This window comes from Myodes glareolus, chromosome 1, assembly GCF_982192425.1.
Source record: "Myodes glareolus chromosome 1, mMyoGla1.1, whole genome shotgun sequence".
In the NCBI taxonomy this organism is placed as follows: Eukaryota; Metazoa; Chordata; class Mammalia; order Rodentia; family Cricetidae; genus Myodes; species Myodes glareolus.
Genome location: NC_142026.1, coordinates 28,983,710 through 28,996,832, shown reverse-complemented (window position 1 = coordinate 28,996,832; position 13,123 = coordinate 28,983,710). Strand labels below are relative to the sequence as shown.

Sequence of the window (13,123 nt, the reverse complement as noted above, 5' to 3'; positions counted from 1 at the left end):
GACAGAATGAGTTTTCTAACAGATCGAATCATATCATGTAAAAATGAAGGGGCTGGGGAGAGGGCTCAGTGGTTAAGACGCTTTGGAGTTCAGTGACTTGAGTTTGATTCCTGAGAACCATGAGGTGAAAAGAACCAAGACTTATGGGATGTCCTCTGGCCTTCACACATGCACTGTGGCCCAAAGGCATGTATGCATTCACACACAAAACAAAGAAATCTGATAAAAAGTATATAAACCCTGAATTTAAGCTTAATAATTAAACTTTAGAATTTTGTTTTTATTATTTGTCTATTTTTGAGACAAGATCTCAAATTTAAGGAACTTCACCTGTCCCAGCTTCCCTATAGATTGCACCATGAAGTCTGGCTAGGAAGTTAACTTATTTAGAAGTGGCCAACAGGATGGTGGTGGCACGCGCCTTTAATCCCAACACTCGGGAGGCAGAATCAGGTGGATCTCTGTTAGTTTGAGCTCAACTTGGTCCACAGAGTGAGTTCCAGGACCGTCAGAGCTACATAGCTGAGACCCTGTCTTTAAACAAACAAACAAACAAACAAACCAAAAATCAGAAATAGCCTAGATATCTAATGAATATGACTTAAATTAATAAAAGATGACTTTAAGATTTCAAGTTATGAAAAAGTTTTTTTATTTGTGTGTGTATGTTTTTTGTTTATTTGTTTTGAGACAGGGTTTTACTATTTATCCAAGCTGCCCTACAACTCATGATCCTCCTGCCTCAGTTTCCTGAATACTGGGATTATAGGCATCTCCACCAGGCCTGGTTTTGTACATTTTTTAAAAAGTTTTATTTTGGCCGGGTGTTGGTGGTGCATGCCTTTAATCCCAGCACTTGGGAGGCATGTGGATTTCTGTGAGTTTGAGGCCAGCCTGGTCTACAAGAGTTAGTTCCAGCACAGGCACCAAAGCTACAGAGAACCCTTGCCTTGAAAAAAAAAATTTCATTTTATTTTTAAGTGTATGTGATATACGTGTGTGATGTACATGTGTGTGTGATGTAAATGTGTGAGTGTATGTGCACATGTGTATATGTGATGTATATGTGTGAGTGTGTGTACGCGTGTGTCTGTGTGATGCACAGGCATGAGTGTGTGTGTGTACGCACGTGTGTATGTGTGATGTACGTGTGTGAGCACAAGTACCCAAGTAGATTCCTCGGAGCTGGAATTGTAGTTAGCTGTGAGCTGCCTGATGTGGGAGCCGGGTCCTCTGTGAGTGCAGGACTTTCTCTTAATCACCTGTCACCACTGTGGCCCTGAAAAGGTTTTGAAACTTCAAATGTACAGCAGTGCCCTTTGCTGCCTCCTCCCTGGGCCCTTCCATCCCTTCCTACTGCCTTGCTGATGAGAAGGCCTACCGAGATGAGGAACACTGTAACTGTCTGGGAGTGGTGGTGCATGCCTGTAATCCCAGAACTTGGGCAGCTGAGGCAGGAGGAGTGTTGCAAGTTTGAGGCCAGCCTGGGCTACATAGCAAGTTCCATGCCAGCCTGGGCTACAGAGGCAGGTCTAGCTGCAAGGGACTGAGATCTACCTCAATGTTCCAACCAGGGAGTTAAAATGAGGCTCGTGCCCTAGATGAGGAAGACTTCAAAATGCAGCCTCCCCACTCCCGCGCCCCCCCCCCCGCCCCCGCGCCTCCCCCCCCCACACTATCTGTGCTCTCGAGCCCTCAAGTTGAGATAATAGCCCCTCTCTTCTCATGACTGACAGCCCTTGAATAAGCCTGATTCGTTCCTATAGCTCCCGTGCCCTGAACAGTGGCCTTTGAGTGGTGAGCCTCTGACTCGGGTACGTTATAAATTGTTTGTCCCATTTACATTCCCTGCATTTGCTCATTCTTGACAATTATGTCTAAATTGCTCCTGGGGCATTGCACAAAGCTGCAGATGGCCCAGCGACCGTTGCTCTGAGCAGCCTTCCACGGCCGTCCACAACCAGGACATCACGCAGCCAGGCAGGCTGGGAAGGACAGAGGGGTGGTCTAGCCTTCTCCCCTGGCTGCAGAAATGCATGAGCAGGCCTGCCCTGAGATGAGACATAAGGGATAAGAGTCACTGCCAGTCTGGATAAGCTGGGGCTACGGTGATATCAACACTCCCTCTACCCCACTGATGAACCGATGCCTCCCGTCTGCCTATCAGGCCCCTAGGTGAGGACTGCCCACGTATGGAAGGAATAGAGCTACATCTCTAAGTCCACAGCGGAACTGTTGCTGTCACACAATCCCTGGGCCCCAGAAGCAGGACTGTCACCAGTCATGTGACTCAGGCATGGCATGGAGGCAGGGGCCTAGGTGGCCCCACATGTCTGGATTGTGTCCACAGACTTGGTGGCTGAAGCATCGTCTGACCACTGCAGGTGGCAGGGAGTGTGTGCCTGCCATCCAGCCCCGTCTAGGCACAGGAAGAAAAGGGAAGCTGGGCAGACGGTAGCACAGCCGTAGAGTGCATGAGCGACACCCGTGGAAATACCTAGCAAGGACAAAAGAGAGGCGACACCAAATGCAGGTGTGATGGTGTCAGAATCAAAATGGAGGGGCTCGTGTCGACACCTACAAGTGTAAATAGTGCTGCAGGCCATAGCAGGAGTGGTCACATGAGGTCAGCTTGATGGATCCAGGGACTCTGGCTTTGATACATTTGTTACAGCCTTTGGACTCTGGTGCGCCAGTAAACATATGATTAGAAGTTTATCTGTCACTTTAGTGCCTTTCCAGATTGTACTGCAAGGACTGTGACTGCCCAACAACACCCACTGAGTTCCCTGTACAGCCGGATATGGCCTTTCTACTGAGGAACTGTCTGTTAGAGGCATAGAGGACTGTGGATTGCTAAGACAATTTATCTTGTCCCTGGATAAATTTCTCCAGGGAAATTGAGACCCAGTTACATTACTGTGTTGTTGTTGTTGTTGTTATTATTATTATTATTATTATTTGAGATGGGACTCACTGTATGGTCTGGAACTCACTCTGTAGATTCCAGGTTGGGTAGTGGTCAGGTGGTGATGCATATCTTTAATCCCAGCACTCGGGAGGCAGAGGCAGGTGGATCTCTGTGAATTTGAGACCAGCCTGGTCTACAAGAGCAAGTTCCAAGACAGCTAGGGCTGTTACACAGAGAAACTCTGTCTCGGGGGGAAAAAAAAAACAGATTCTGAAGATAGTGGGTCTGAATATTAGCGCTGTGAAGGGACAGGAGATGGGGTGCAGGGAGGAGGAGGGGATAGAATTGGGTGAGGATTGGAGCAGTGTGGAAGTCGTAGAGTCAAATGATTAGGTTGAATAGGGTCTCAATCCCACGCACAAATACTCCCATCAAACTGGGAAAATGGGAACCATATCTGTGGGTGGAGTCAGAGGGAAACTGGGCAAAATATACAAGGGTTCTCTCTATCTCGTTTCTTTTTTAAAATTATTTTATGTGTATGATTGCTTTGCCCGCAAGTACGTCTGTGTGTGCCTGTTGCCCATGGATACTAGAACTGGAGTTATAGATGGCTGTAAGCTCCCACATGGGTGCTGGGAATGGAACCTGCATCCTCTGGAAAAGCAGTCAGTTAGTCTCTGAGCCCTCTATCCAGTCCTCTGTCTCATCTCTTTTTTCTTTTTTTTCTTTCTTTCTTTCCTTCTTTCTTACTTTCTTCCTCCTCCTCCTCCTCCTCCTCCTCCTCCTCCTCCTCCTCCTCCTCCTCTTCTTTTCGGGACAGGGTTTTCTTGTAACTTGCTCCGTAGACCAGGCTGTCCTGGAACTCACAGAGATCTACCTGCTTTTGCCTCTGAGTGCTGGAAAGATGTATACCACCAACAACTGGCTTTTTCTTTCTTTTCTTTTCTCTTCTTTTTTTTTTCTTCAACCAGCTTTTTCTGACCTCTTTTTTTTTGTTTGTTTGTTTGTTTTTGGGTTTTTTTTTGTTTTTGTTTTTTGAGACAGGGTTTCCCTGAGGCTTTGGAGCCTGTCCTGGAACTAGCTCTTGTAGACCAGGCTGGCCTCAAACTCACAGAGATTTGCCTGCTTCTGCCTCCCAAGTGCTGGGATTAAAGGCGTGCGCCACCACTGCCTGGCTTATTTTCACCTGTGAAGATGACTGTGTCTCTAGAGAGAGTGAAACAGCTCCATGGGAAAGGGCCTGACACGCAATACTGACCCCCCAGAACCATGGGAAGGTGGAAAGAGGAAAACCAACTGCAGAGAGTTGTCCTCTGATCTCTGCATGGGCGCTGCGGCAGCCACGCACCTGCACTTCACACACATACAACAGCAATCATACAAAATCTTTAAAATGGCAGGCGACTCCTTAGTAAGGGCAGAACTTCCATCTCTAAGCAGGATGCGCCATCAAAAGCTTCCTGGCTGAAGGAGTGTGGTGTCCTGAACCTTTAATCCACAGTCTGATAAAAACTAATTAATCGATTAAGGCTTGCGCATTGACTAGTCATCTCGACCTTTAGTAAAGACTTTTCCTTTCTAAGCACAAAGAATGCTTAGGAGACAGAAAGCGTAGCTACTCTGACCCCACTGTTGTGCGTCAAACGTTCCAACTACTATTTAGAACTAACATTTGCCAACGGAAATAATTTTCCACTGATGAGGATCAAACCCAGGGCCTCCTTACGCCAATCGTGTGCCCCAACTGAGATATTTCCCCAGGCCCCTAGGCTCGTCTAGAATTCATGGCAACCCTCCTGCCTCAGCCTCCTGGGTGCTGACTTTACAGTTATGAGCCATTATGCTTGGCAATAAATACTCTACCAACTGCTATACCCATTCACCCGGGCCAGTGACTATTTCCTGACAAGTCTGAGAAACAAGAGAATTACCCTAACGCAGCTTGGTAGCACATGCTCCAGGTAGCAGCTATGGGAGAAATTGAATATCTTTTGCTTTCCAGTACAGTGACTGCTAGGCAGGTGTTCTGACGCTGAACTGTACCCCGGCTCTACGGTAGTGACGAGTGGGACACTCAGGACTCCCCTACGTCCTGCTTCTGTGGTTCAGAAGCAGGGGGGTACAGAGCCAGGGTAGAGATGAGAGGGTTCCAGAAAGTTCTGCCAGAGGGATGGCAGGGGCCATGGTGGGCACTGTGGGCCATGTGATGAGGGCAGGTGAGGGAGAGCAGAGGTTTGGGAATCAGGCCTGTGCTCACACGGTGAGGGGCCTGGGTGGAACAGGCTCTATGTAGCTGGGGAGGAGAACACAAGGAAAGCGCTTTTCTCCCTTTAATCTTTGAAATATGTTTAAGTGCGTTAAAAACATACACAATATAGAATTTACCATCTAACCTCTTTATTTTATATTTCATTTTATTTGAGACAGGATCTCACTATGAGATCTTTGCTGACCTGGAACTTGTAATGTGGACCAGGCTGGCCTCCAACTCAAAAAATCTGCCTGCCTCTCCCTCCTGAGTGCTGGTATTAAAGGTACGTGCCACTATGCTCAGGTGACTTTTGTTTTTTATATTTTTTATGGTTTATTTAACTTTATTTTATGTGCATCGATGTGAAGGTGTTAGATCCCCTGCAACTGACTCTTCAGACAGTTGTGAGCTGCCATGTGGGTGTTGGGAATTGAACCCGGGTCCTCTGGAAGAGCAGTCAGTACTCTTAACCACTGAGCCATCTCTCCAGCCCCTGTGACTTTTGTTTTTTTGGCAAGGTTTTAGGAATACTAGACGAACCTTGAACTGACTGCAAGGTAAGATGACCTTGAATACCTGGTCCTCTGCCTCAACCTCCTATGCGCCCATTGTTGTTGGGGCTTCTTACTGAGTTCCAAAGAAAGAGGAGTTGAGCGCTATCTTCGTTAGGGTTTCTATTGCTATAGAGAGAGACACATGACCATGGTGACTCTTGTAAAGGAAAACACTTAATTAAAAGTCCAGAGTTTAGTCTATTATCATCATGGGGGCTGGGGAAGCACAGTGGTGCTCAGGCCGATATGGTGCTGGAGAAGGATCCAAAAGTTCTACATCTGGATTATCTGGTAGCAGGAAGAGAGAGAGACACACACACTGGGCCTGGCTCAAGCTTCTGAAACCTCTAAGCCATCCCCCGGTGACACACTTCCTCTCACACCTACTCCAGCAAGGCCACACCTCCTAATGGTGCACTCACTCTGAGTCTCTGGGGGCCATTTGTATTCAAACCACCACAGTTACTACTACAGAGTTTAGTTTGGGTGGTTCTTTATTTTGATTGACGTATTAGGTCATACATTCATTTCTCCTTCTGTCTATGTCCCTTCCCACAATGCATCAGACTTTGCTCAGATGCATACCCAATTATGTGGAGACATACATGGTAAATATGAAGTCTCCCTAAAATGTTGCTTGAGGACACGATTCTGTTTTATAGCACATGTACCCAACCCCTTGGAGGCTAGATCGGTCCCTCTAGTCTTCATGCCTAGATATGTTTGGGAATATGCTTGAATAGAAACTGTCTGGATTTGAATGTTACCAGTGACAGAACACTTATTCCATTGTTCAGAGGTGGGAGTGCACAGAGGCCGACACAGGTGGGGGTGTCCAGGCGTTCTGAGGCTGCTAGGGACGTTATCCCAAGAGGAGGGGGAGCATAACTTACACCCACAACCCACCCAATTCCTGCCTTACACTCTTGAGTGTCTGCTTATAGCTGAACAGCAGACATTATTTTTTTCCTTTCTGGTGCTGTCTTTGGTTGGTTTTTGTTGACATATGTTAATTATACACTGTAATGGGTTTCACCATGACACTTTCATACATGTGTGTAATGTATTTTGATTGTATTTCCCCTCCTTTTAAGGTAGATGATACCTCCTGTGTATACGGAGTACACATTGCTTAGCTTCTTTTTTTTTTTTTAAGATTTATGTACTTATTATAGTTACAGTATTCTGCCTACATGAATCCCTTATAGGCCAGTAGAAGGCACCAGATCTCATTACAGATGGTTGGTAGCCACCATGTGGTGGCTGGGAATTGAACTCAGGACCTCTGGAAGAACAGTCAGTGCTCTTAACCTCTGAGTCATCTCCCCAGCCCCCTTGCTTAGCTTTTCATCTACCTAAAATGCTTGGTAAAACAAGAGTCTTTCTCGTTGACATAAGAAAACACCTGGAGGTGGGTAACATAATATAAAAGAGGGTTACTTAGTTCAAGGATTTGGAAGATCAAGAGCTGGCACTGATCTCAGCTCTGCCTGCTACAAGGAGGCTCACAGCGGGAGTGGGGAGCCAGGAAAGGAGGGGATACCGGCCTTACTATTTCATTACAACCCACCATAGCAGTGTTCTTCTGGAGTACTACATTAATCCCTAGAGAACAGCGGCCCCTGGTTAAGATTTCAGAGACTGAACTGACAACCAGGGAGCCTGCATGGGACTGACCTAGCCCCTCTGCATATATGTGACAGTTGTGTAGCTTGGTCCTCTTGTGGGGCTCCTAACAGTGGTAGGAGTGACTGTCTTCGACTCTTACTGGGTTTTTTAAACTTTTATTTAAAAAAGATTTTAAAGATTATTTATTATGTATGCAGTATTCTGCCTTCAGGCTAGAAGAGAGCACCGGGTCTCATTATAGATGGTTGTGAGCCACCATGTGGTGGCTGGGAATTGAACTCAAGACCTCTGGAAGAGCAGTCAGTGCTCTTAACCTCTGAGCCACCTCTCCAGCCATCTTTTACTGGCTTTTGGAACCCTATTCCTTACACTGGGTTGCAGTTTCTTACTGCAACTTGACATGCCATGCTTTGTTGATATTTGTGGGAGACCCACCCTTTCCTAAACAGAAAGAGAGAAGTGGGTTGTGGGGTGGGAACAGAAGTGGGGTGAGGGGAAGGGTCTGGGAGGAGAGGAGGGAAACTGTGGCCAGGATGTGAAATACATAAATTTATATAAAAAGATTCTGCCAATCCCAACACAGTTACACACGTAAGATTGAGCCTTGTGCCGACACACGACAACCAGATCCGGACCCGGACCCGGACCTGGATCCAAACCCAGATCCAGACCCTAGCACTCACACCCTTCTCGAGCAATGTGCTGCCAATCTTAGGACAGAATCCATTTGTCTGAGACCCTGCTTTTTTACTTACTTACTTTTATTGTTTAGCATTTTATTTTAATTATGTGTATGTGAATGTGTCTGTTTTTGTGTGTGGTGTGTGTAGACAAATTTAGGTGCCTGTGGACACCAGAGGCCTTAGGTCCCCTTGGAGCTGGAGTGAGTCACCTGACCCGGGTTCTGGGGACCAAACTTGGGCCCTCTGTAAGAACAGTAAAAGTTCTTAACCTCTAAGCTGTCTCTTCAGCCCCACTGACCCTGTTCTTAAATGTTTATTAGTTGACAAAGAGGTTTTAATATGGCTTATCTTCAAATAACGTTTGGTTTACTGTTTCCTTCCTCCCTTTCTTCCACATCCCCTCCCCTTCCCCTGTGCCCTCTCACCCCAGTGGCCCCTCTCCACTTCTATCACAACACTCTTTAATTTTGTTGCTTATTTGAGACAGGGCCTCCCTGAGTAATCCAGGCTATTCTCAAACTCGATCCTGTTTCTGAGTCCCTACAGCCGGGCTTGTGGAAGTGTGCCATCTAGGCAGCTCGTGGAGCCCTGCTCTAATTCCTTTGGGTACATACTCAGAAGTGGGATTGTTTAAAAAGCAGAAATACTTTCGAACCTGCCTCTTACTCCTTATCAGAGGTTGCCTAGGTGTGCCCAGGGCAATGGATACTAGACCCACCCTTGGGCCTCACCTATGTGCCAGAGGGAACAGGGGTCAATCTCACCTACACAAGTTTGAGGATCACTCTGAAAAATCCAGCCAGGGCCACATCTGGCCCAATACAGCAGTGCCACCCCAACCTTCTGTTCTGACCACAGGTTGAATGCACATAAAAGATACACACCCTGGGGTTTACAGGGCAGGCTCGGCACGTCACCAGGAACTGAAGGAATGGACAGGGCTCCCGCTCTGGATAGCGCCAGCAACACTATCTAGCCCGCGCAGCAGTCACTTTTGGGTCAGATCCCAAATGTTTCACCTTCCTTCAGGCAAGGCCAGCGAGAAGACAGTTGGAGGGCAGGGTAGTCAGGCCATAGTCTGTACTCATCAGTGGGTACCCTGGGTCCAGGGAATCAAATCCAGGTGCTGATCGAGGCTGGGTGCTTGGAATCCCACCTACTTTGAGCATCCAGAGCACAACCTGGTTCCAGATGGCTCTCAAGAAATCTAAGAATCCCTGACAAGACTACTCATGAGTAGAGGGTGACCCCGGCAGCATACAGCATGAGTGTCTCATCCAGGATCTCCCCCTAACCATCCAGCCTAGGGGAGACACAGGAGCCTGGCCCAGTGGTCACACCCTAACAGCCAGACTTCAGTTCACAGGTCAGGGGTGGAGACAGAGTGACTTTGTATCGAGGGGAGGGACGTGACCTTTTACAGCCAGAAACAAAGTCCTTATCTGACTTGAGTCCAGGCAGGTCAAATAGCACTTGGTGCCTGTTTTCTGACCGAGCCACTTACCAGGAGCTCCAGCCATGCAAGGAGCCCGGGTACTGCTATTGCTTTTGTTGGGCCTCAAGATACATCTGTCCTTTGGTGTCATCCCAGGTAAGAAGGCTCCTTCCGGACTCCCACAGGATTAACCTGATATCCCCACTTGGACTAACCTGGGTCTACTTCCTCTTGGCCAGTGGAAGAAGAGAACCCAGCCTTCTGGAACCAAAAGGCAGCCGAGGCCCTGGATGCTGCCAAGAAGCTGCAGCCCATTCAGACGTCAGCCAAGAACCTCATCCTCTTCCTGGGGGACGGTGAGTTTGCGAGGCCTGGTCACCCTGGGGTCCTTGCTCTCCAAGCACCCAAAGCCACTGACAGATCTAGGAAGGCCTGGGGACTCAGATCTGATCAGGTGTTGCTCCTTCAGGGATGGGGGTGCCCACAGTGTCAGCCACCAGGATCCTAAAGGGACAGGAGGACGGCCATCTAGGACCAGAGACACCCCTAGCCATGGACCGCTTCCCATACATGGCTTTGTCCAAGGTGAGTACTGAGTCACAAATCTGGGATGAGGGAGAAGAGGTTGGAGATGGTTGGAGGAGGAAGAATCTAGAAGAATTGGAGCCCAAGTTGGTAACCAGGAAGCAAGGACTAATGTCTACCAGTATCACACAGCTGAGAGTGTCTCTGTCCCCAGACATACAACGTGGACAGACAGGTCCCAGACAGTGCGGGTACAGCTACCGCCTATCTCTGTGGGGTCAAGGCCAACTACATGACCATTGGCGTGAGCGCAGCAGCCCGAGTTGACCAGTGTAACACCACATTTGGCAATGAGGTCATCTCAGTGATGTACCGTGCAAAGAAAGCAGGTAGGTTGGTGCTGGGATTGGGAGCTCGGGCAGGTCTGGATCACTGGGTGACTTCCTATCATCTACAGGAAAGTCTGTGGGAGTGGTGACCACCACCAGGGTGCAGCACGCCTCTCCAGCCGGCACCTACGCGCACACGGTGAACCGTGAGTGGTACTCGGATGGAGAAATGCCTTCTTCTGCAGTTCAGGAGGGCTGCAAGGACATAGCCACACAACTCATCTCCAACATGGATATTGATGTGAGCTCCAAGAACCATGGGGAGGGCTGGACCGAGGGATGAACCTTGAACTGGCCAAAGTCCAAGGCATAAAAAGTCTGAACTCCAGGTCCTCTAGTAAGGGGGTGTGGAAAGCCCAGGAAAGGTATATCCCACAGATATGGTGGTGGCACGGGCATTGTCTGTCGCGGGGGCAGGACCCATAAAGCCTAAGTCTACCTGTGATGATTATCTGACCAAAGGTGATTCTCGGTGGAGGTCGCAAGTATATGTTTCCCAAGGGGACGCCAGACCCTGAATACCCAGATGACGCTAGCCAATCTGGAACGAGGCTGGATGGACAGAACCTAGTGGAGAAGTGGCTGGAAAATCACAAGGTGATATGGGTTCCAGGGGAGAGGCCAAAGCAGGGCCAGGGCAGGACTGTGCATCAGGGCTGTGTGCTAAGACTGGCTCTGTCACCACAGGGAGGCCGGTATGTTTGGAACCGCGAGGCGTTCATTCAGGCATCCCAGGACTCAGCAGTGACTCACCTCATGGGTAATGCCCTAGTTCTGCCCTGGCACCTCTCAGTGGGTCTGTATGTATGCCATGAACCCCCCCTCCCCACTTCCCAGCTTAGTGGTCACCATAGATTCCTGTGCCTCTCAGGCCTCTTTGAGCCAACAGATATGAAATACGATATCTATCGAAACACCTCACTAGACCCGTCCCTCAAGGAAATGACGGAAGCGGCTGTACGCATGCTGAGCAGGAACCCACAAGGCTTCTATCTCTTTGTGGAAGGTGAGTGGTTGTGCCTACAGGGAAAGAGGCAGGGCCAGGGCCCCAGAGCGAACTCAAGCATCTCCCCCGTCACTGGCTTCCTGCAGGGGGTCGTATTGACCAAGGCCACCATGCGGGCACAGCTTACCTGGCGCTGACTGAGGCTATCATGTTTGACTCTGCTATTGAGCGTGCCACCCAGCTGACCAGTGAGCAGGACACGATGATCCTTGTCACCGCTGACCACTCCCACGTCTTCTCTTTTGGTGGCTACACATTTCGGGGGACCTCCATCTTCGGTAGGGCAAGGGACAGTGTCAGGTGGTGTTCCTCAAGTATATGGATAACGCTGGGCCTCAGTTTCCTCGCTTGTCAAAATGTCACAAATAGCACCTGCCTTGTAGGGATCGGTGACCATTTAACTATTGAGCAAGCAAAACGGTGAGCTCGCCTGCACTCCAAAAGCAGTCGTCAGTACAAGGACATGGTGTCTCTGTTCCTCCATGCAGGTCTGGCTCCTCAAGATGCTCAGGATGGCAAACCCTACACCTCCATTCTCTATGGCAACGGCCCAGGCTACAAGCTTAGTTCAGGCGAACGGCCCAATGTCACCATTGAAGAGAGTAGTAAGTGCCACGGTGTTGCCTAACTGGGGCCTGCAGGCAGAGAAGACCAGGACGCTGCTCCTTCTGAACACCCTGTCTCCCTAGGTGACCCCTCGTACCTGCAGCAGACGGCTGTACCCCTGTCGTCAGAGACCCACGGCGGGGAGGATGTGGCGATATTCGCGCGTGGCCCGCAGGCACACCTGGTGCATGGAGTGCAGGAGCAGAATTACATCGCACACGTCATGGCCTTTGCAGGCTGCCTGGAGCCCTACACCGACTGCAATCTGCCGTCCCCAAACAGCGCAGCCGGACAGGCCACTGTACAACTGCTGGTCAGCATGCTGTTGCTGCTAGTAGGGACAGCCATAGTGACACCATGATGGTCTGGTCCCCCGCTGGGCTCCTCCCCAGGGTCAAACCGCTGGTTCCTTTCACCCCCACTCAGGGTTTTCTTTGCCCTATCGGTACCGTGTTCACCGTGTTCCACCCTTACTGCTGATTTTAGCGCCCAGCTTGGTAGTTCTCTTATCCAGATGTTGAGACACCAGTTTAGTCCACAACTCTAGCCACCTCTGAGAAAACACTCTAGGCTTTATAACTTGCCCCGGGGCTTCTGCTTCTCAACTGACTGTCTCTGGAGTGGGAGGTCCCGAATGGTACCAAGAGGCCTAGGCCGCCAGTCATTGAAGAGACATAATGACAATAAAATGAACTGTTACATAAGTCAATGCCTCCAGTACTTTGTAGTAAGAAAATTCTGGGCACCTGAGGCGCACAGTGCAGGTGGGCAGGTGGGTAGTGGATCTTAGGAGGCTGGGGAGAGGCTGTCTGAGGAGAAGAGAGCTGAGTGAAAGTGGACGAAGTTCAGTGAGCCATGACCTTCAGGCCCTGCCTTCTGGCCAGAAGCTGCAGGTCTCCAGAGGGTCATCCCCGGCCTAAGGACCCCCTAGCTGTCTGGAGAGGCAGGGCAGGGGGTGGAGCAAAGAGGCCCTGATGAGTACAGCCTGGGGCTGCAGTGTTGGTGAAGGCCAGAGATGTGCCTGGACTTAGAAGCTGCTCAGGTGGAGGTCAGGGGTCTCCTGGATGCCTAGCTCAGCATTTGTACCCTGTCCTTCACCCAGAACAGCCAGCAGGTGACAGTGGCGGCTGG

At 49.5% G+C, this 13,123-nt stretch overlaps 1 protein-coding gene across 1 annotated transcript; it reads left to right on the top strand.

Moving 5' to 3' along the window:
* The first annotated feature begins 9,469 nt into the window (after positions 1–9,469).
* Positions 9,470–12,696, top strand: LOC125396880 (intestinal-type alkaline phosphatase 1-like). The gene is made up of 11 exons (XM_087905110.1): positions 9,470–9,622; positions 9,706–9,822; positions 9,936–10,051; positions 10,206–10,380; positions 10,449–10,621; positions 10,843–10,977; positions 11,068–11,140; positions 11,252–11,386; positions 11,473–11,664; positions 11,875–11,991; positions 12,076–12,696. The coding sequence occupies exons 1-11, from the start codon at positions 9,550–9,552 to the stop codon at positions 12,351–12,353; spliced, it is 1,584 nt and encodes a 527-aa protein (XP_087761236.1). The 5' UTR covers positions 9,470–9,549; the 3' UTR covers positions 12,354–12,696.
* Positions 12,697–13,123: the final 427 nt, after the last annotated feature.